The sequence below is a fragment of the Medicago truncatula genome, chromosome 3 (genome assembly GCF_003473485.1).
Source record: "Medicago truncatula cultivar Jemalong A17 chromosome 3, MtrunA17r5.0-ANR, whole genome shotgun sequence".
In the NCBI taxonomy this organism is placed as follows: Eukaryota; Viridiplantae; Streptophyta; class Magnoliopsida; order Fabales; family Fabaceae; genus Medicago; species Medicago truncatula.
The window spans coordinates 51,262,703-51,282,774 of NC_053044.1; the positions used below are offsets into that span (position 1 = coordinate 51,262,703).

Below are 20,072 nucleotides of genomic sequence, written 5' to 3' on the forward strand. Positions count from 1 at the left end.
CACTGTCAGAAGCACTAAGCAGCAGGAACACAATACAATGTATGGAGACAACTGAATTGTATCAAGAAGAGATTGTCTCGGAGACCGGCGGTGATAGCGGAGGAGGATTGTTTTCATCTTCCAAATCAACCTCCTCGCCCATTTTGTCGCCTGGCCTCTTCATTTTGGTAATTCACATTTATATTACTTAATACTATTACTGTGTTTCCTTCCTGTGAATCATATTCTAATCACTTCTTATATAAGGGACCAGATTTTGTTTCCAAATAGATGCATGTTTAAATGTGCTGTAAAGATTAAAATTTGGTTCATCAAGATTTTTATCTTTATTTATTTTTAATTTGTTTTCAACAACCATTGAATAAAAATAATTTAGTAGATTTCAACTTGGGGACAATGTTATGTTATATTGAAGAAATACTGTTAGGGCATAGATTTACGGGAAATTAAGAGTGTTGTAGCAATTAGTTAGTTAGTTTGTTATGTGTCTATAAATAGAAGATTGGGATCAGTTTATTTGACCTTTAACTTGATCTTTTAGAAAACTGGAGAATTCCAATGTCTCCCATCTGTACCTTTCCTTTTCTTTGTCAATAAAACTATCAGGGACGAATAAATTCCCTTTCCTCTACTGTTCTTTCATCAAATCCTAACAGATATTCATTTGCTTCACCTTCTACTATTTTAGCCATTAAAATTATGGCGATGATATTTTGTTTGGTTTTGAAACTGATCGTTGTGTTTGCACATTTTTATTTTCCTGATTAAGGACTCCATAAAGTTGTTTCCTGTTCACTTGCAAGTTTTGTTATCTCTTGTTGAATGTTTATGAACTTAGATAAATATGCAAGTTTATGTGGTGTTTTTTTTTTTTTCCTTTTTCGAAGAAGTTAAATAGCCCACCCAAATTGGCACCGGAGAGAATCAAACCCGAGACCTTGCGGAGGAGCACACTCCCAAGACCAAAGCCAATACCACCAGACCAACCCAAGTGGGTTAGTTTATGTGGTGTGTTACCATGCAAGTTCATGCAAGTTTCTCTGATCTTGTAAAAAACCACTCTTCCATTCTCCGAAATGCAATTTCCACTGTCATTTTCAAATCATCTTCATCGTAAATGCATTATGCCTTAAAGTATATCAGTGGGATGGAAAGCAAAAGCACAATGCCATCTTGTTCTTAGTCTTCTGACCATTGGTATTTTCTGATTTTAGTTATTTGATTTGCAACTTTTTTCTGTTTGAGTCCAGTATTACTTTGCTTCAAAAGCTATATTGGAAATAACTTTTTAGAACGAGTTGAAACTGACATGCATGCAGTATAATATTTGTTTATAGAGCAGAACTGACTGGTATGTTATGCTTTACGCAAACCATAAAATTCTCTCCTATTGGACTTATCAGGGTCTGATACTTCCTTTGGTTGAAATTTTTGATGTTATACTTAAATTTTGAGCTTTTCATGTACTGTTTATGCTGCTAGCTTGAAAGATTATCTTATTATAAATCGATAATCTGTTGGACCTTTCTTTATATGTTGGTCTTTGACAATAATATATGCAGGTTTTCCAGATAACTGAAAGACTAAGGTTGCATATGTTTCTAAATTTAGAAGAGCGGTGAGCGTATTTCACATGGAATAATCATGTTTATGCAGTTTTCATTGAGTCATTGTCAACCCTAATGACTGTGTCTATAAATTTGGTCAGTAAATAACATGGAGGAGGGAAAAGAAAAGCTTATCCGATTTGTCTTACTTCAGGCCAAAAAGAGGAGTTCGTCTTGGTGGGAACGGTATTTTCTCCAGATTAATTTGGAGGAGAATAAAGCTTCTTCAAGAAAGTTTGGACAGGCTTCTACAAAGAATTTATAAGTTCCACGATGCCAGATATTTCACTTGAAGTCTCTCCATTGATTTCCATTTTCCGATGATTGCATTTGTAGCATCGGAGCTCCTAATGGCCGATTTTCCATTGATTTTCGTTTAAACCACTAAGGTATTTAATTAATTGAAATTAATCTCCATAGATGGTATGCATATTTTTGTTGCTGAGTGTAGTCGGTCAATTTAGATTTTTTTGGTAATGCCAGGTCCTGGTGGTAGTAAAGGGTAAACCATTTTGGTATTTAAGTAATTTACCTGTTTCATAGGTGATCTTAAATGCAGTGGTAGTGATCGTTGTACTTGAAGTGATATACTTATTTTGGGAAGAGAAAAAAGTCCTCCTTTTACTAATATATAATTAAAACATTGACATACATTACTAGTTGGTCTAGTAGAAGCATGTTAAGTCTGCAATGGAGATAATGAGTATAACAATTATTCTTTAGTAAGAAATCTCTATTTTGATTCTTAGCGAGAAACAAGTTTCCCAGAGAGATCATATTCTTTTTACTCAGTCGTTATCGTACAAGATTGTTCTGATAAGAGGATACATGTATATTTTATCCTAAATTATGAAGAATTTATCTGTATTTGAGTGCTGTTTTAAAATATAAAAGAATCTTATTTTATTATTTGTGTCAAGATCGACATCTAATTAGTTAATGATCAAGATAAATTTGAAAAGAGGATATCGTTTTTTGCTACTGGTCTGAAAAGAACAGAACAAGAAAAAGGGAAAATTAAGTCCTAAGGAAAGTCCTTCCCGATACATATGCTAACAGAAGGCTACTCAAACATGGAGTAGGAGCATAAAAAATCTTCATATTATCCTCATTATAAGCCGTTCATTGAGTCCTAAGGCTAAGAATAATTGCAGCATACTTATTGAGTAGAGGCAGAGGTTCACTGTTCAAAGTGAGTGCTCTTTTTGACTTATTAAACACAAAACATCTCTAAACCCTTTGTCCCACACATTATCCCGATTCCACGTATCAAATATTCCTATGTATTTTTAAATTAAGTGTATGTTTGGATTGACGGTGAGTTTGACAAAATGACAATGATATCAGCTTTTTGTAGAAGCTCAAGCATAATCATCTGTCTATTTGATTAATCATTAATGTGTATTTGATGCTGAAAGCACATTCTCTTCTAATGAACAAGTTTATTCACTTCCCATACGAGCTTGTAGAGGGGAAACACCTCGTTACCAATACACTGCATATTGTGGACTCCCAAAAAGATCATAAAAAACCAACAAGAATGAAGTAACCCCTTGTGAAGAAACAAATTGACTTTTTTATTTGCAAGATTCAGGGAACTAATGTTAGGCTTGGAAGTGATAAAGCAAAAGAATTAGTTAGGCTTGTAAGTGATAAATCTACAAAATGGCGATATAGAGGATCGGAAGTGATAAATATACAAAATGACGATATAGAGAATTAGTTAGGTTTGGAAGTAATAAAAAATGATGATAGGGAATTAGTTAGGCTTGGAAAATAAACAAAAAAATATATAATAATTTTAAAAAAATGAATAAATTAGATTTTTATTTTGTAAACTGACGATTGAATCCATAAAATAAGAGGATTATGAGTTTAATCGAGGATAATTATGAAATTTTACTGGAGTAAGATTTTCTTATTAGTTATTATAGTAGTAGTAGTAGATATTTAAATTTGTTGTTTGTCAAAAAAAAGTAGTAGATATTTAAATTTGTTGTGTGCAATTGAAAAGATAGTCGTCCGTAATTAACATGATAATATATTGACTTTTAAAAAGGATAATATATTTCGATTTTTATATATTGCATTTTTAAAAAATATTTTTTTTATATATTGTTAAAAGATTAAAAAAACAAATAATATTTTGAAATTGTTTCTAAGTCATGTTTTAAAAAACAAATAATTTGATTTCATCGTTATCCGTAAAATTTGTTAGAGTTGTGATGACCATTATCCGTAATTTTTTAACAAATTAATTAATTTCATAATTATCCGTGGAAATTTGTTACAGTTGTGATAATCATTATCCATATTTAATATTTAAAAAAAAAAAAAAAAAATTTTTTTTGCAAAACTACCATTATGCACATAAAATCAAGGAGATCATTATGAAATTTTGATGTACTTCAACTTTCATATATTGTTAATAGATGTTAGTAGATAAATCGTGTATTGCAAGCATTCTCTTTCACGCTTAACCTTTGTTTCTCGGTTCCCACGACCGACCATCTTCTTCTTCTTCGCCAAACGTCCCTCTTTTGTTCCTTTTTCCTTCAGGTTTGTTTCTATACAACTAGCAATGATTTAAATTGAGAAATTTGATTTATCATTCACATGCCTTATAGTTTTGTATTGCATTTTGAGACTAACTTTCACTTTGAGCCTTCATAAATAGTGGGAAGTTTCAAAAGAAATGTAATTTAACTGTACACAGATTGTATGAATGCAAGAACACATTTTAATTATATATTTCATGTGAATTACTTGTTTGATAATATATTTTTTCATCAATGAATGCAGTGAACAATCTAAGAATCATGTCTAGGGTTTTGGCACAGTCGATTAACATCCCCGGCCTAGTGGCTGGTCGAAGGCATGTCAGAATGATGTATGCCACACAAACTGCTACAATCCGACTGTCCGGTTTCTCTGGATTACGTCCTGTGAACTCTTTGGATTCTATGTTGAGATACAAACAAGATTTTCATTCTAAGGTGCTCACTCAGATTGGTACTAATAGAGTAAGGGGTGGTAGAGGTAGCAGATGTGTAACTAGAGCCATATTTCATCATTTCTCGGAGAAACCAGTCAAAGTTATTATGCTGGCTCAAGATGAAGCTAGGCGGCTGGGACACAATTTTGTCGGAACAGAACAAATTTTGTTGGGTATTATTCGCGAAGGCACTGGTATTGGTGCTAAGGTTCTAAAGTCTATGGGAATTAACCTGAAAGACTCTCGCGTGGAAGTCGAAAAGATAATTGGAAGGGGTAGTGGTTTTGTCGCTGTTGAGATTCCGTTTACTCCGCGTGCCAAGAGAGTTTTGGAACTCTCATTGGAGGAAGCTCGCCAACTTGGTAAACGATAGCATATCTTTATATGTCGTTTTTCATATCAAATCAATTATACTTTGTTTATGAAAATTGTGTTCATGACTTATTTATTATTTATATGATTTATTCCAAACATGCCTTGATTGTTGCTATGATTGATCTGATGGTTGACCAATTTGAATTAAATACATTCAAAGTGAGTTTAAATTGAATTGTTGGTAGTTTATTTTTGACCCGTCTTTCCGCTCTTTCTTTTATTTTGAGTGTGATTAAAATTTTGTATTCCTTTACGCTTGCTGAAATTTTGCCTTACATTTTGGAATTTCTAGGTCACAATTATATTGGAACTGAGAACCTGCTTTTGGATCTTCTTCGAGAGGGTGAAGGTGTGGCAGCACGTGTTCTTGAAAATTTGGGCGATGATCCAACTAATATTCGCACCCAGGCTAGTATTATGTTCTCATTTATTCCTTTTACGTATATTTACTATATAAGAACATGCTTTCATCTTAATTTATGTTTGTGTGTTTGTGCTTCACTTGAGGGGAACAGGTTATTCGCATGGTTGGTGAGGGTGGTGACAATGTTGGTGCTGGAAGTAGTAATAGCAAGATGCCAACTTTGGAGGAATATGGCAGTATGGCACCAATTTGACCAAGCTAGCAGAGGAGGTAACTTACAATCCTAGTTTTCTTAATGACAGATTGTTGATGACGTCTCATTATGTGTTCAAGCATGCTTATTTTCTCTCGTCTTTGTCCTCTAAAATCAAAATCCTAGGGAAAATTGGATCCTGTTGTGGGTAGGCAGGCAGCCACAAATTGAACGTGTTACTCAAATCTTGGGCCGTCGTACCAAAAATAATCCTTGTCTTATTGGGGAACCTGGTGTCGGAAAGACAGCTATTGCTGAAGGTCTCGCCCAACGGATTGCAAATGGTGATGTCCCTGAAACCATAGAGGGAAAGCAGGTTGGTGTTTTTTTTCTTTTCTATTTCTAGTCTACAAATTGTTGTTGGTTTGGTTCAGGGTATTTGCTCTTTGTTTTTCAGCACCGCAAACATGTTCAAGTTGTTCAATGTATTAATATGTTTTCAACATATTGTCCATTTACTTCTAATACTACATTTTGACTGGAAAGTAACTTTCTTGCATCAAGATGGTTAGACTAGTTCTGAAGCACCTTCCTTGTATTTAGTCATATGATTGTGTTGTTGTTTTGAGTTTCTGTATTGGGTCTGTTTTAAGTTCTTAGATATGGAATTTTAGCATATTTTTTGGTGTCTTGAGTGACATGAAAGCCTCATTCTGCATGATTTAGGTTATAACCCTAGATATGGGTCTACTTGTTGCTGGATCTAAATATCGTGGAGAATTTGAGGAGAGATTAAATAAACTAATGGAGGAAATCAAACAAAGTGATGAAATAATACTTTTCATTGATGAAGTGCACACTCTCATTGGAGCAGGAGCAGCTGAAGGGGTAATTGATGCGACAAACATATTGAAACCAGCTATTGCTAGAGGTGAACTACAGGTAATATTTTCTTGACATAAAAAATGGATACGCGACATTTTACATAGTACGGTAATAATTCAGCTATACAATGATTTCAAACTGTATATCGAATCACAATGCAGTATTTCACTTTTGACTTGCGGATAAATGACCATATATTTGCTGAAGTTTCAATAATTAGCTTTGGAGTAATTTTATCTGAAAAAAAAGTGTACACATTTTCAACAAAGTCACCAAAACTCAAAGTCACTGAAGTTAAATCCATTTTCAACTGTTCATTTTTTATCAATTGTTTAAAAAAATTAAAAATTCTGAATGATCACTTTGGATTGGCTATGAAATGTGAAGACTGAAGACATATATATGGCTGTATATGCTCAGCTTGCCACAACTTCCATCTCTTAAGTAAATAAATTTAAATACTTATGCAGTGTATATGAGCCACAACACTAGATGAATACAGGAAGCACATTGAAGAAGATCCAGCTTTGGAGAGGAAATTCCAGCCAGTTAAAGTGCTAGAGCCAACTGTGAGTGAAACCATACAAATATTGAAAGGGCTTAGAGAGCGCTATGAGATTCACCACAAGCTCCGCTATACCGATGATGCTCGTGTAGCTGCTGCAGGGCTATCACATCAATATATCAGGTTTTACATAATTTATATTTATGCACATTCTCTCCTCATTTCAATTTTGATTTATGCTATGGATTTTTTTTTTTTTAATTTTCTTTTAATAGTTCTGGTATTGCATGTTTAACCCCACTTAGTGGGAAAAGGCTTGGTTATCGTTGTTGATGTCTGGTATTGCATGTTTAAATGGGAATTTTTTTTACCAAAGTCAATCTTTTGGAATTTAGCATCATGCCTTTGAATTGTTTACAAAATTTACTTTGAAACTCTCATATAGTTGTGAATATGAATGAATTAAACTGTACCCTGTATCTTGTTGTTTTCCACCTGCTGTTTATCTTAATAATAATTATGTCTTCTGCAGTGGTCGATTTTTGCCTGACAAAGCTATAGATTTGATTGACGAAGCTGGTTCCCGAGTTCGACTTCAACCTCAACATGCGCAGGTATTGTTTGTTTGTCTACCATTTTCTGTACCAGCAGTTCTTGTCTCGTCTATTGTTGAGCTAATTGAGCTGGATTTATATTCTTGCAGTTACCTGAAGAAGCAAGAGGGCTTGAAAAAGAGGTTAGGCAGATAGTTAAGGAGAAAGATGAAGCTATTCGTGATCAAGAATTTGAAAAGGTAAGGCCATAATTTAAGATTTAGCATGTATAACATTAACCAACATTTTTAGGATACTTAACCACCTTTTTTCCTACGAGATTACATAATATTTTTCAAAACAAAAGTAAGCTAATTAAGGCTATTTTATCTTTAAAAGTTCTATAGCGACTTCAGTCTAGTTTTTGTTTGAAGACATTGTAGTGGTTTGTTCTTTCAATTGTGTATCTCCAAATTCTTTTACTTTTTGGCTAATAATTAGCGGGCTGATGATACCTTAATTTCTGAATAGGCTGGAGAGCTACGGGATATAGAAATGGATCTTAAGACTCAGATATCAGCACTTATACAAAAAAACAAGGAGATGAGCAAGGCAGAGAGTGAGGCAGGAGATGTAGTTGCACTTGTGACTGAAGTTGACATACAACATATTGTTGCCGCCTGGACTGGTATCCCTGTTGATAAAGATGGGAGGCTAACTGATAGTAAGGGAAGAACTGTCGACTTCAAGAACACACTTCTTATAATGACATCAAATGTTGGAAGCAGTGCTGACCTTGACTATGATGAGAAGGACAACAGTTATAACCGAATCAAAAGCTTGGTGATCGAGGAGCTGAAGCAATACTTTAGGCCAGAGTTCTTGAATAGGCTGGATGAAATGATTGTTTTCAGGCAACTTACAAAACTGGAGGCTAAGGAGTTAGGAGATAGCTGATATAATTGCTTAAGGAGGTGTTCGAGAGACTGAAAACCAAAGAGATTGAGCTTTCAGTGACAGAGAGATTTAGGGAGAGAGTGGTCGATGAAGGTTATAATCCTAATTATGGTGCCAGACCTCTAAGAAGAGCTATAATGCAACTTTTGGAAGACATCATGGCTGAGAAGATGCTTGCTAGAGAGATTAAAGAGGGCGACTCTTATAGTGGATGCTGATTCTGATGGAAATGTGATTGTGCTCAATGGTAGTAGTGGTGCTGCAAATTCATTGCCAGAGGCTCTTCTCGTGTACATGAAGCTTTTAATTTGACTATTGTTAGTGATAGGCTAGTTGAAGAATTTCAATTTTTAGTGACAGCCCAACATTACAAAGATTTTTTAGTGCTAGGCGTTTGGTTGTCTAACATTTATGTATTGCCTAAGGTAGTCAGTAATCTATCTATCTATCTATTTTTATTTAAACTTTAGCTGTTCCCCTGCACCATCCTTCAAGGCTTCAACCACCTAAAATGATCCATTCCTCTAGATTGAGTACATACACATCCCTGACCAAATTGTAGAAAAGTATCATCATCCACAACACCTCCAGCAAGAGTCAGTGTATGTTTGATTTCACTATTATGCGAGGCAAAATTGATTTCAAGTATTATACGTAAAAGTTAGTTAGACCTGCTTTTTTTTTTTTTTTTTTTTTTTTTTTTTTAGTTGTGTTATTCTCATTAACTGTAAAAGTTTTATGTATTCCTTGATGTAATTTAGTCTCTCATTATCAATATAATTTCTATTTTACTTTTATTTACTTTTGGGAGGTAGGATTGTTCTTCTTAACTCGATGTTAAATGCAATATCTATTTTCTATTTGTCTTTATTGAAGATGCCGGTTAATGTGTGGAGGAAAATTGTGGGAATTCAAAGAGAATTCCTTTTGGGAGGTGTAGGTGGTGGTAGGAAAATTAGTTAGGTTAGGTGGAGTACGGTTTGTCAAACGAAAGAGAATGGTGGTCTAGGTGTGCGTGATGTTAGAATTCTTAATATTAGCTTATTGGCTAAGTGGAAGTGGAGGTTGTTGCATGGGGAAGTGGCTTTGTGGAAGGAAGTGTTGGTGGAAAAGTATGGTCCGCAAGTAACTACTATGTTGGATGGGGAGTTGTGTTCTCATTGGAGGAGTGCCTCTTCTTGGTGGAAGGATGTTGTTAATTTAGAGAATTTTGGAGTTCAAGGGTGGTTTAACTCGGAGTTAGTGAGAGTTGTGGGGAATGGATTGAATACTAGCTTTTGGAATGCTAAATGGAAGGGTGATCGGACGTTTAGGAGTAAATACCCTAGACTCTTCTCTATTTCAAATCAAAAGGAGGGGTTGGTGGGAGAGATAGGGGAGGTAGTTGGCTCTTCAACGGAGTGACATTTTGAGTGGAGGAGGGAGTTTTTTGATTGGGAGGAGCAACTAATAGGGAATCTTTTGGGTGATTTGGAGGATATGAGGTGGTCGCATGTGGAGGATAGGTGGAGGTGGGGGTTGGAAGAGTCTGGAATGTTCTCAGTTAAATCTACATATGGCAAATTAGAGGCGGTTGTGGTTAGGGAAGATTTGTGGAGTGTGGAGGAGAAAGGTGTCTTTGCCAAGCTTTGGAAAAGTCCGGCACCTTCCAAGGTTGTAGCGTTCTCTTGGAAGCTTCTTTACGATCGTATCCCAACAAGGGTTAATCTATTGGTTAGGAATGTCTTGCCCACGGATGCTTCACATTTGTGTACCTTGTGCGGGAGAGGGGAGGAATCGTCAATTCATCCTTTTCTTCATTGCGAAGTTGCCGGAAGGGTGTGGCGTGACATGATGGGGTGGTGGGAGAGTTTTATTGTAATCCCGCCAAATTTATTTATCTTATGGGAGTGTTGGTGCGGTGGGGAGAGGAAGAAGAGTATTCGTCGGGGGTTAAGATTAATTTGGCATGCGACGATTTGGGTTTTATGGAAAGCTAGGAATGACAAGATCTTCAATAATCGGAATTTGGTGGTGGATATTGTGGAGGATATTAAGGTGGTTACTTGGTGGTGGTCGTTGGAGATAATGGCAATGTCTCCGTGTATGTTCTATGAGTGGTGTTGGAATCCAAGGGACTGTCTCTCGCGGTTGTGCTAATTTGAGGATGTGCTGCTCGCTGCTGGTGGTGGTGTCAGCTTGCTGGTTTTTTGGCAGCTTTCCGTTGGTTTGGGTCTGTTAAAAGGTTGTTTTAGAAGTTGCGGTTGTTTTTTGCCTTGCTGGTGGTTCCTAGAAGAGGTGCTGGTTTATTAGGGAGCTTTGGGCGGTTTGGCTGTTTGGGTGTGCTGTCTGTTTTTTCGTCTTTTTGTGCCTCCTGTTGCTGCTGTTTTTGTTTTGCAGCGACTGGCCAGTGGGGTAGCCGAACTTTTTGGTTCAGTAGCCTTTACCATTTTGCTTCTGTTTTTTGGTTTGGGCAGCTAGTGTTTTTCTGGTTCCCTGCGTGGTGTTTCTTTGGGTGGTAAGGCTTGAGTTTGTGGGCACTTGTAGCGTGGTGTTGGCAGCTGGTGGTGGTGGTTTCATAGCTTCGGTGGTTTTTGGTGTTGACGCAGGGGTATGCCTGTTTTATTGTCATCCGTATATGCCTGCGTCATTACATTTGTGGCGGTGTACCTCTATTTTTGGGTGGTTTTTAAAGGGGTTTTTGTTCGAGCCGGTGTTTGTGCGGCAACCGATTTCCCCTTCTTTGTATTTTTTTCCTCCACCCGAGCTTATTAGTGCGTCTTGCACGGGCTTGTTGGTTAATAATATTTGGCGATTAAAATAAAAAAAAATAAAAAAATGACTGTATAAAAAATAGTAATGTCAAGAGATGTAAAAGTGATTTTCAAATGTTGAGATTTGAATTAATTTTGTCTTGAACTTAATTATTGTTCATCATCCTACATTTAAAATGAATTTTTATCATGGCAGAATCAAGTACACATTATAAGATAGACATTTCCCGATTAAGGTGGGAGTAAAAGAGGCACATGAAAAATACTGAAAAAAGAGTCCCCTGACATGCTATGTTGACTTGAGCTTGGTGCCTTTGCAGGTACTCACTTCACTACTCTTATCTTCAAAGATAAGAGGAGTTGACACTTTGGACATTATGAAATATATGTCTCCAGGCCTAGAATGATCGATACAAAGCAAAAATCTATTGACAAATTAACCCTTCAATCTAGATCACATCCATAGAAAAACAATCCTTTTACTGGTTATAATAACAAGAAGCAAAATGTTACCAACATTCATTCTAACACCCATATATTTTTCACCCAATAAAAAAGAGTGTTGCTAGTACTATGATAATAATATTAATCAAATCAACTGATTGAATTTGAACTATGCAACTTTTATATCACTCAAATGTATGCTTTTGACGAGATTATGATAAACAAAAAATATCCTAACAAGTTTTTATGATTAATGTGATAGTGAATGTTTTTATGATGAGTATTTATTTAGTACATAATAAAAAGACATGGTTCTTTTAATGAAATTGAAAATTTTTGAGATGTCTAGGCAATACAAACTGGAAGACATTATATTAAGCATTAGAGATGTGATGTTAAAGTGCTCTTCCAGTTTATCTTTTGAGACATAATAGTATGAATTATTGTGATTGTTCCAACACGGTGGGGATTTAAGAGGGCAAAACTCAAGTCAAGTAAGAAAATATGTTTTAATTGTGATGCAAACAAGAGACAAAAATGAATGGCCGACATAGATTTGAGTTGAGTTGAGTTGAGTTGAGTAGGGTCAAGTCAAGTACTCTGTCTAATGTGCACGCACATAAGCTCTTGCTGGACTCCAACATTTGCACCTTCCAAGCAAGAGAAGAGATTTTAGGGTTTAGGTGGTCCTATATTGAATTGAGGACATTTGGCAGATAACAAACTCCTCCTCAACTGCAAGTTTGACAACTTATGTTGACATTTTGTTATATGGATATCATATACATACCACCTCCTCTGCATCTTATTATAAGTTCATTTTTTATTTTATTTTTATGCATATATATTAACCTGAATTACATTTGGAAATGAATCTTTCAAAAATATAATATGTATAATTAATGAAGTTCTACTCTAAAGACTAAAGTTTTGAATAATTAAGAAAACAAATTTAAAAAAGGATTTTAATTTGTCGTGTTCTTTTAACTATCATAGTGTATTTGTCGAGTTCAATTATGAGTTGTTAGTTGCACATCCAACCATTAGTATGTTAAATATTGAATATATAAACGAAATATGAATATAAAGTTTTTTATTTTATTTTTATTTTATGAAAACTTGGTGTCAAATCCTAAACCGTTGTGCCCTTCAAGACTTCCAACAGTCTTCAAAATCAATTTCAAAACAATAAGTGCAAAAATATCTTCAAATAAAAATGGAGATTTCAAAATTTATTTTGTGGAAGAATAATATGAGAAATCTTTTGGAGAAAAAGTATAATGTACTCAAAAATGGAAACCTGAAAAAGGGTCTTTGCCTTCATAATTTGCTTAAAGAATCAATCTCAAAAAGGGGCCTAAAAGGAAAGAGATTAAAATGAAAAGGAAGACTTGTTATTTTCATAAGCATGTCAAAGAAAAACATACAAATGACAAAAGGGGAAGAAAATGCAACACATGAATGTCTTCATGCTAGTTCAAATAATGTACTTCTGGATCAAGCTTTTTTTGAAAAGACAGCGGATAAGGATAAACAGTATGAAAAAAATTCAAGCAGAATGCTATGGGAATTTTGAATAATGGTATTTTCAACAAGTTGCATGTGTATGTTTTCCATTCTGACATTCATTCCACTTACTTTTTGCTGGCTATAATAGAGTGTGCAAAGCAAAGGACAGGAAGGTAGAAAGTCATGTAGCCTTGTTGTAAATAAATCTAATTTATGTCTCCTTATTAATTTAAGATTCTTTTAAAAAGTAATTTAATTAGAGGTATCATAAAATCATTACAAAATATTACTCTCTGTCCCATATTAAATGATATAATTTGAGCATGTTCACTATTCAAATAACCATATTTTTTTTATTAACATACAAAGAGAAATGATAATAAATATTTTCCCCGTTTTAAAATGAACGTTGTTTAAGGTTTTTATACACATATTAAAAAATGTATTAATTAAAAGAAAGAGATGTTATTTAACCAAATAATCCTAATCAACTATTGGTTTGTTTTCAAAACAAAAAAAAATCTATTGGTTTGTTTTCCATTAAAGAAAAAAGTAATACAAATTTGAAAATAGTGTATATAGTATTAATTGAAGAATACAATTAAAAAGAAAAAATTATTATTGCATTAAAAACTAAAAATGACATTTATTTTAAAACAATTTTGTTTGATTAAAGTGACATTTATTTTGAAACAAGAAAAATACAAAACATTTGCTTAAAAAAGAAAACTTAGTGAAGTACATGCAATTCAACATTTTGCATGTGGAATGTTTCATTTGGCATATTCCATACCTCTAGCTTTATACCGGACAAATCTGGCATATTGTTAGCTTGCGGTGCTACCAGTACTCTACAGTTAAGTTCTGTATCTTATTTCTTTTGTTGGGTCTTTGGCTTTTTTATTGTTTTGTTTATATAATGAAAATTAGTTGAATTAGGTCCAGAGTTCAACCTGATAAGGGAAAATCTCAAGAATTATAGAGTGATGAGAGGTATTCAGATATTATCTACCAACAAGGTCATAACCCTTGTGGCAACTGCAATTAAAAGTCTTATTGAAAAATATATGGATCAGATGATCCATATATAATTAATGTTTTAACTTTTGAGTTATGATGACGTGTCTAACTCATTTATGTGGTTGTTTTTGACTCATATGAATAATTTCAAAATCCATTTGAGTTGGCCTAGTGATATTAATTTGGGATCTGAGAGTGTACTCCTCCTCAAAGTCTCTAGTTCGATTCTCTCTGCTGCCAAATTTAGATGGGCTAATTTAGCTTCTTTAAAAAAAAATTAAAAAAAAATATGAATAATTTCAATGACTCCCTCCTGACCTAACAATGATATTAGAGTTGATTGTTACTAAATAGACCGACTTGTTATGTCGAATGTCTTGTAGACATTTGAGTTAAGACAACATGTCCAGTTGATGCAAAGACAAAGTGGTGCAAGTATAAGAAAAAACTTCCATCCAAAGGGGACACATGAATGAATGGAATAATTCACACTTGAGGAGAGGTTGTTGTGTGCTAAGTGCGAGTTAGAAGTCTCACGTTTAAAAATGTGAAAGTTAAACAACATATAATGATATAAGTGAGAGGACCCGTAAATCTAATATCTTAATATGTTGGGTTATGTGTTATCAAATTCTCTTTGTGTGATTGGTCTTGACCTATTATGAATGACCCTCCAATGTCTCCGGATGGTCCAATATTGATATCAAAGTCGAGGTTACTAAAGGGATCAAGTTCTTGTGTCGAAAGTCTTCCTAGCAGTGGTGGTAGTAATGAACTCACACTTGAGGGAGACATTTATGACGAGTGTGAATTAGAAATCCTACATTAAAGGAAAAAGTGGAGGCTGAGCAATATATAAATGGTGTATTCAAGTCACTTGTGTTATTCGAACCAATCTATATGTCCCAACACTCGCATATGCAACGTGGTTTGAACCTAAGTTTTTGTAGTATTTTGAATCCTTCCCGATTTTAACCAACCTAGCTATAGTGGTACTCCTTCTGTCTTAAAATAGGTGTTCTCTTTAATATTTTTCTTTGTCTCAAATTACTTGTCCCTTTTACAATTTCAATACAACATTTTTTTTCCCACTAACATACCCTTATTGCATTTCAATCATCCAACTCCATTAATTATAATTCATAAGGGTATTTTAGTAAATGAAACATATTTTACCATCAAAATTAACACTACCAATCATTTTTTTAATAACCTTGTAAAACTCAAAAGAAACACATATTCTAAGACAGATGAAGTAGTTAAGAAATCAGTTGTGTCCGTTATTGAATTTTCATGATGATTGGCATAATTAAACTGATATCCCTATGGTTTAAATATATTAAAAAGAGTCACACTCTTTAAAAATAATTAATTAGTATCATTTAATTTTTATCCAATTAAATGGTGTATTCAAGTCACTTGTGTTATTCGAACCAATCTATATGTCCCAACACTCACATATGCAACGTGAATTAAACCTAAGTCTTTGTAGTATTTTGAATCCTTCCCGATTTTAACCAACCTAGCTATAGTGGTACTCCTTCTGTCTTAAAATAGGTGTTCTCTTTAATATTTTTCTTTTTCTCAAATTACTTGTCCCTTTTACAATTTCAATACAACATTTTTTCCCCCACTAACATACCCTTATTGCATTTCAATCATCCAACTCCATTAATTATAATTCATAAGGGTATTTTAGTAAATGAAACATATTTTACCATCAAAATTAACACTACCAATCATTTTTTCAATAACCTTGTAAAACTCAAATGAAACACATATTCTGAGACAGATGGAGTAGTTAAGAAATCAGCTGTGTCCGTTATTAAATTTTCATGATGATTGGCATAATTAAACTGATATCCCTCTAGTTTAAATATATTAAAAAGAGTCACATTCTTTAAAAATAATTAATTAGTATCATTTAATTTTTATCCAATTAAATAGTACACAATTGTATTATCTAAGTTAGTATCGTTTTTTGTGATTGATTTATAAGAATAAAATGTAAGTGATTTAGTTCCAAGAGATAATTGCATATCAAATTTTTGATTATCACTAATTACTTGATTGTCACACAATTGTAACCTTTATTTGTATTAACCATTTTTCCCTTCTAGCGTAATTGGTATTTACACAATTGTTGTGTCCAACATCATGGCTTACATATTGTATATTTATATACATCTTATTATTAATAATAATTCAAGGCTTTCTCTTGTAAAAAAAAAGAATAATTCAATGCTTTCTATTATCTTTAAGTGCAACATGATTTGGTCTTGATAAATGTCACATTGTCGGGTTCGTGTCTCCTACAGCATTCACCCTTATAAATATGCAACCCTAGCTGGCTATTATTTTCATCACATCACATCTCTATAGTCTTCCACATCATTGCTCTAAAACCCTGTCTTAATTTCACTCTTTGATTTCTCGAGTTCAATTGCTTACACAATTTGATTTAATCATTGTGCAAATTTGTATTTGGTATAATACATTAATTAGAAAACATGTTGTCTAGGAAGGCTAGTGAAGACTCTCATGGCCAAGACTCTTCTTACTTCCTAGGATGGCAAGAGTACGAGAAGAATCCCTATCACCCAATTCATAATCCCACGGGAATCATTCAGATGGGACTTGCGGAGAATCAGGTAAATTAGTTTGTTTATTATTATAACTCAAGTATATTTATAATGACTCCATGCTGCTACAAGTATATATATAGATAGAGATTGAAAAAATGAAACTATTAAGATGTCCCGTACGGGGGACACAAAAGGATAGTATGTCACTTTTTTTTTTTTTTTCTTCACCAAAGTTATTATTATATGCTAGGACTAAACATTTAAAATTATCATTTTCTCTTATATCTGGTCCCTAATAAACTATCAAAATACTCAGTGAGCTAACATTATGTTAACCATTTACACAATAATACCAGTAATAGTTCAGAGTATATTACTTATTGATTTAATGCTAACTTTATGTTTTAGTTTGTTAGTTCATGCTAATTTGTAGGATAACAACAAAGAACTTAGAACGGTCCAAAACAAAAGGGACAAGAAATTACTGACATATTTCTTTCATTTGCAGCTTTCATTTGACCTTCTTGAATCATGGATCCAAAGAAATTCTGATGCAGTGGAGATGAAGAAATTAGATGGGGCATCAGTCTTTAAAGAACTCGCTCTATTCCAGGATTATCACGGCTTACCTACTTTCAAAAATGTAAGACATATATACTCTCTTATAAGATAAATTTAATTAGTTGTACATGTTGACATGATGAGTTGCATGCATGCAAAATTTAAGCAATATAAATTCGTATGAAGCCTGAATTTTTAACATTTAATTTGGAATTATATAATATGTCACTTCATAATAATAATAATCCTTGGAGGTGGTTTATAGCTAGAAAAATAGGGTTTTATATATATTTTGTGGTTTTGCACGTATGCTAGTATTTTTCACTGTTTCCTAAAAAATCCAAGAACATGCTCAGTAAGTATGGTAATTCCTTAGCTTGTTTTTATTGGTGCAGGAACTGGTGAAGTTTATGGCAAAAATAAGAGGAAATGTTATAAAATTTGATTCAGAGAATCTTGTCCTCGCAGCTGGCGCAACTTCTGCAAATGAGATTCTCATGTTTTGTATTGCTGATCCTGGGGAAGCTTTCATTCTTCCCACACCCTATTATCCTGGGTATGTATATATTATATCTTATAGCTTCTTGTATAATAAGTAATAATCATTTTAGCTACATCATATATACGTATGTAGCTCGAATTAGATATGGTAACAGATCAAATTAATTGGTTTTTAAAAATTGAATATGGATCATAATTCAATTCTTTTAAACTAACCGAATCAAGAAAAAACTGCAATTCAACTGCTCAAATAAGTGAATAGTAGACTATGACAACTCACTGTTCAACCGATTAAAACGATTCAATTTTTAAAAAATACTAATTTAATTACTTTTTAAGTTCATAACACTCAAGTTTTTTCACTTAATAAATTTGGCAGGTTCGACAGAGATCTTAAATGGCGTACAGGTGTTGAAATTGTTCCAATGCATTGTTCAAGTTCAAACGGTTTCAGAATCACATCCTCTTGTTTAGAACAAGCCTATCAACAAGCACAAAACCTTAACCTTAATGTCAAAGGTGTACTAATAACCAATCCTTCAAACCCATTAGGCATAACCATGACCAAATCAGAACTTCACAAACTAGTAGATTTTGCATTAGACAAAAACATTCACATAATAAGCGACGAAATCTACTCCGGTACTGTCTTCGATTCACCAAAATTCGTAAGCATCATGGAAGTTATTAACGAAAGAATTCACGAAAACGATGAAATTTCAAAGCGTGTTCACATCGTTTATAGTCTCTCTAAAGACCTCGGTGTACCTGGTTTTCGTGTAGGAATGATATATTCAAATAACAAAATGGTTGTATCTACAGCTACCAAAATGTCAAGTTTTGGACTTATTTCGTCGCAAACTCAATATTTGCTAGCAAATTTACTTGGTGACGATGAATTTACTTTTAAATATATGGATGAGAATAAGAGGAGATTAAAGAAACGAAAGCAAATCCTTGTAACCGGTTTAAGAAATGCGGGGATTAGTTGTTTAAAGAGTAATGCTGGATTGTTCTGTTGGGTTGATATGAGGCATTTATTGAGTTCTGCAACTTTTGAGGCAGAGAATGAGCTTTGGAAAAGGATTCTTTACCAAATTGGTTTGAATATATCTCCTGGATCTTCTTGTCATTGTTCTGAACCTGGGTGGTTTAGGATTTGCTTTGCTAATATGTCTCAAGAAGCTTTGCAAGTTGCAATGCGAAGGATTAAGATCTTTACAGATTCAAATTCAACCATGTTTTCTATTAAACAACAACTTGTCACTAGTACTAAACCAATTATTATCACTACGGTAGAAGGGAAATTACTAATTGGCTTTTCTAGTTATCATGGAAAGAATAATCAGAAGCCAATTAATAATTTTTCTTCTAAAATAAAAAAATGATATATTTGCAGAGATAAAGAATATTTCTAAATATCAGAGTTATGTGCACCCTCAGCTTTGACTTTAATTTGTATTCAAAGGAGAAGGAAGAAACTACTTGCACATATATATGTATATTATTATTGTTAACATTAATGAATGTTTCCAGGGGCTTAGTTTATGTATTTTAATTTGATTGTATTGTATCTACTACTGTTTATGGAAAGAAAATAAAACGTAATTTGCTTGTGTATTATTTGGTTCTATGGCTTTGAGTGCTTTGCACACCAATAGAATATGAGAATAGAAGTGAGAACGGAATTAATCAACACTACTCTTCTCCCCAAACTCACACACCGATTATATTTTTCCAAGATCCTAACCTTTTCTCTATTGCTTCCACCACCGGATCTTATGTTGACGCCTTTTGGGTTTGCTCCTACAGGTAGACCAAGATTAATGAATGGCATCATTCCCGTTTTACACTTTATCAAGTATGCCACATTCCTAAAAAACACAATTTACTTTTTGAAAAGTTCACTTTCAAACCATATATTAATTCGAACCATCTTAAGTGCTTTCATACTCTACAAGTTTTCCACTCACGCATCTACTATAATAAAAAGTATCTTCGATGACATATCGAAGATGAGATATCACCTCTACCAAATTTAGGAAGCGGAACCCCTTAAAAAAGCCTAAGGTAACCAACTATTTCATCAAAACGCCAATACCCTCCGCAAACTACCATATTGCAGTTAAACTAACTATAATCAACATTAACAAACCAATTTTTAACTAATTTCATCATTAACAATCCAAAAAAACAAATAAATTTTCATTGAGACATTATATCAAACACCTAGAGTGCAACTTTCAATCAACATAAAATATAAACCACCACATTGCATTCTAAAC

The 20,072-nt window shown here is 33.6% G+C and overlaps 2 protein-coding genes and 1 pseudogene across 2 annotated transcripts; all 3 read left to right on the plus strand.

Moving 5' to 3' along the window:
• On the plus strand, positions 1-8,878 carry LOC112420459 (chaperone protein ClpC, chloroplastic-like; annotated as a pseudogene).
• A 1,015-nt stretch (positions 8,879-9,893) lies between these two features.
• LOC112420275 (uncharacterized) lies at positions 9,894-11,574 on the plus strand. The gene is made up of 3 exons (XM_024779053.1): positions 9,894-10,497; positions 10,871-11,004; positions 11,488-11,574. Exons 1-3 carry the CDS (start codon positions 9,894-9,896, stop codon positions 11,572-11,574), a joined length of 825 nt encoding a protein of 274 aa, XP_024634821.1.
• Positions 11,575-16,650: 5,076 nt separating this feature from the next.
• LOC25490003 (1-aminocyclopropane-1-carboxylate synthase 9) lies at positions 16,651-19,175 on the plus strand. The gene is made up of 4 exons (XM_013606371.1): positions 16,651-16,791; positions 17,234-17,368; positions 17,682-17,842; positions 18,167-19,175. The coding sequence occupies exons 1-4, from the start codon at positions 16,651-16,653 to the stop codon at positions 19,173-19,175; spliced, it is 1,446 nt and encodes a 481-aa protein (XP_013461825.1).
• Positions 19,176-20,072: the final 897 nt, after the last annotated feature.

Excerpts from the sequence above, each read along its gene's own strand:
- LOC25490003 (XM_013606371.1), top strand. The coding sequence starts at position 16,651 with ATGTTGTCTAGGAAGGCTAGTGAAGACTCTCATGGCCAAGACTCTTCT. Across the intron at positions 16,792-17,233 it reads TGGGACTTGCGGAGAATCAG|CTTTCATTTGACCTTCTTGA; the intron begins GTAAATTAGTTT and ends TTTCATTTGCAG. Across the intron at positions 17,843-18,166 it reads CCCACACCCTATTATCCTGG|GTTCGACAGAGATCTTAAAT; the intron begins GTATGTATATAT and ends TAAATTTGGCAG.
- LOC112420275 (XM_024779053.1), top strand. The coding sequence starts at position 9,894 with ATGAGGTGGTCGCATGTGGAGGATAGGTGGAGGTGGGGGTTGGAAGAG. Across the intron at positions 10,498-10,870 it reads GATAATGGCAATGTCTCCGT|CTAGTGTTTTTCTGGTTCCC; the intron begins GTATGTTCTATG and ends TGGTTTGGGCAG. Across the intron at positions 11,005-11,487 it reads TTTTTGGTGTTGACGCAGGG|GTACTCACTTCACTACTCTT; the intron begins GTATGCCTGTTT and ends GTGCCTTTGCAG.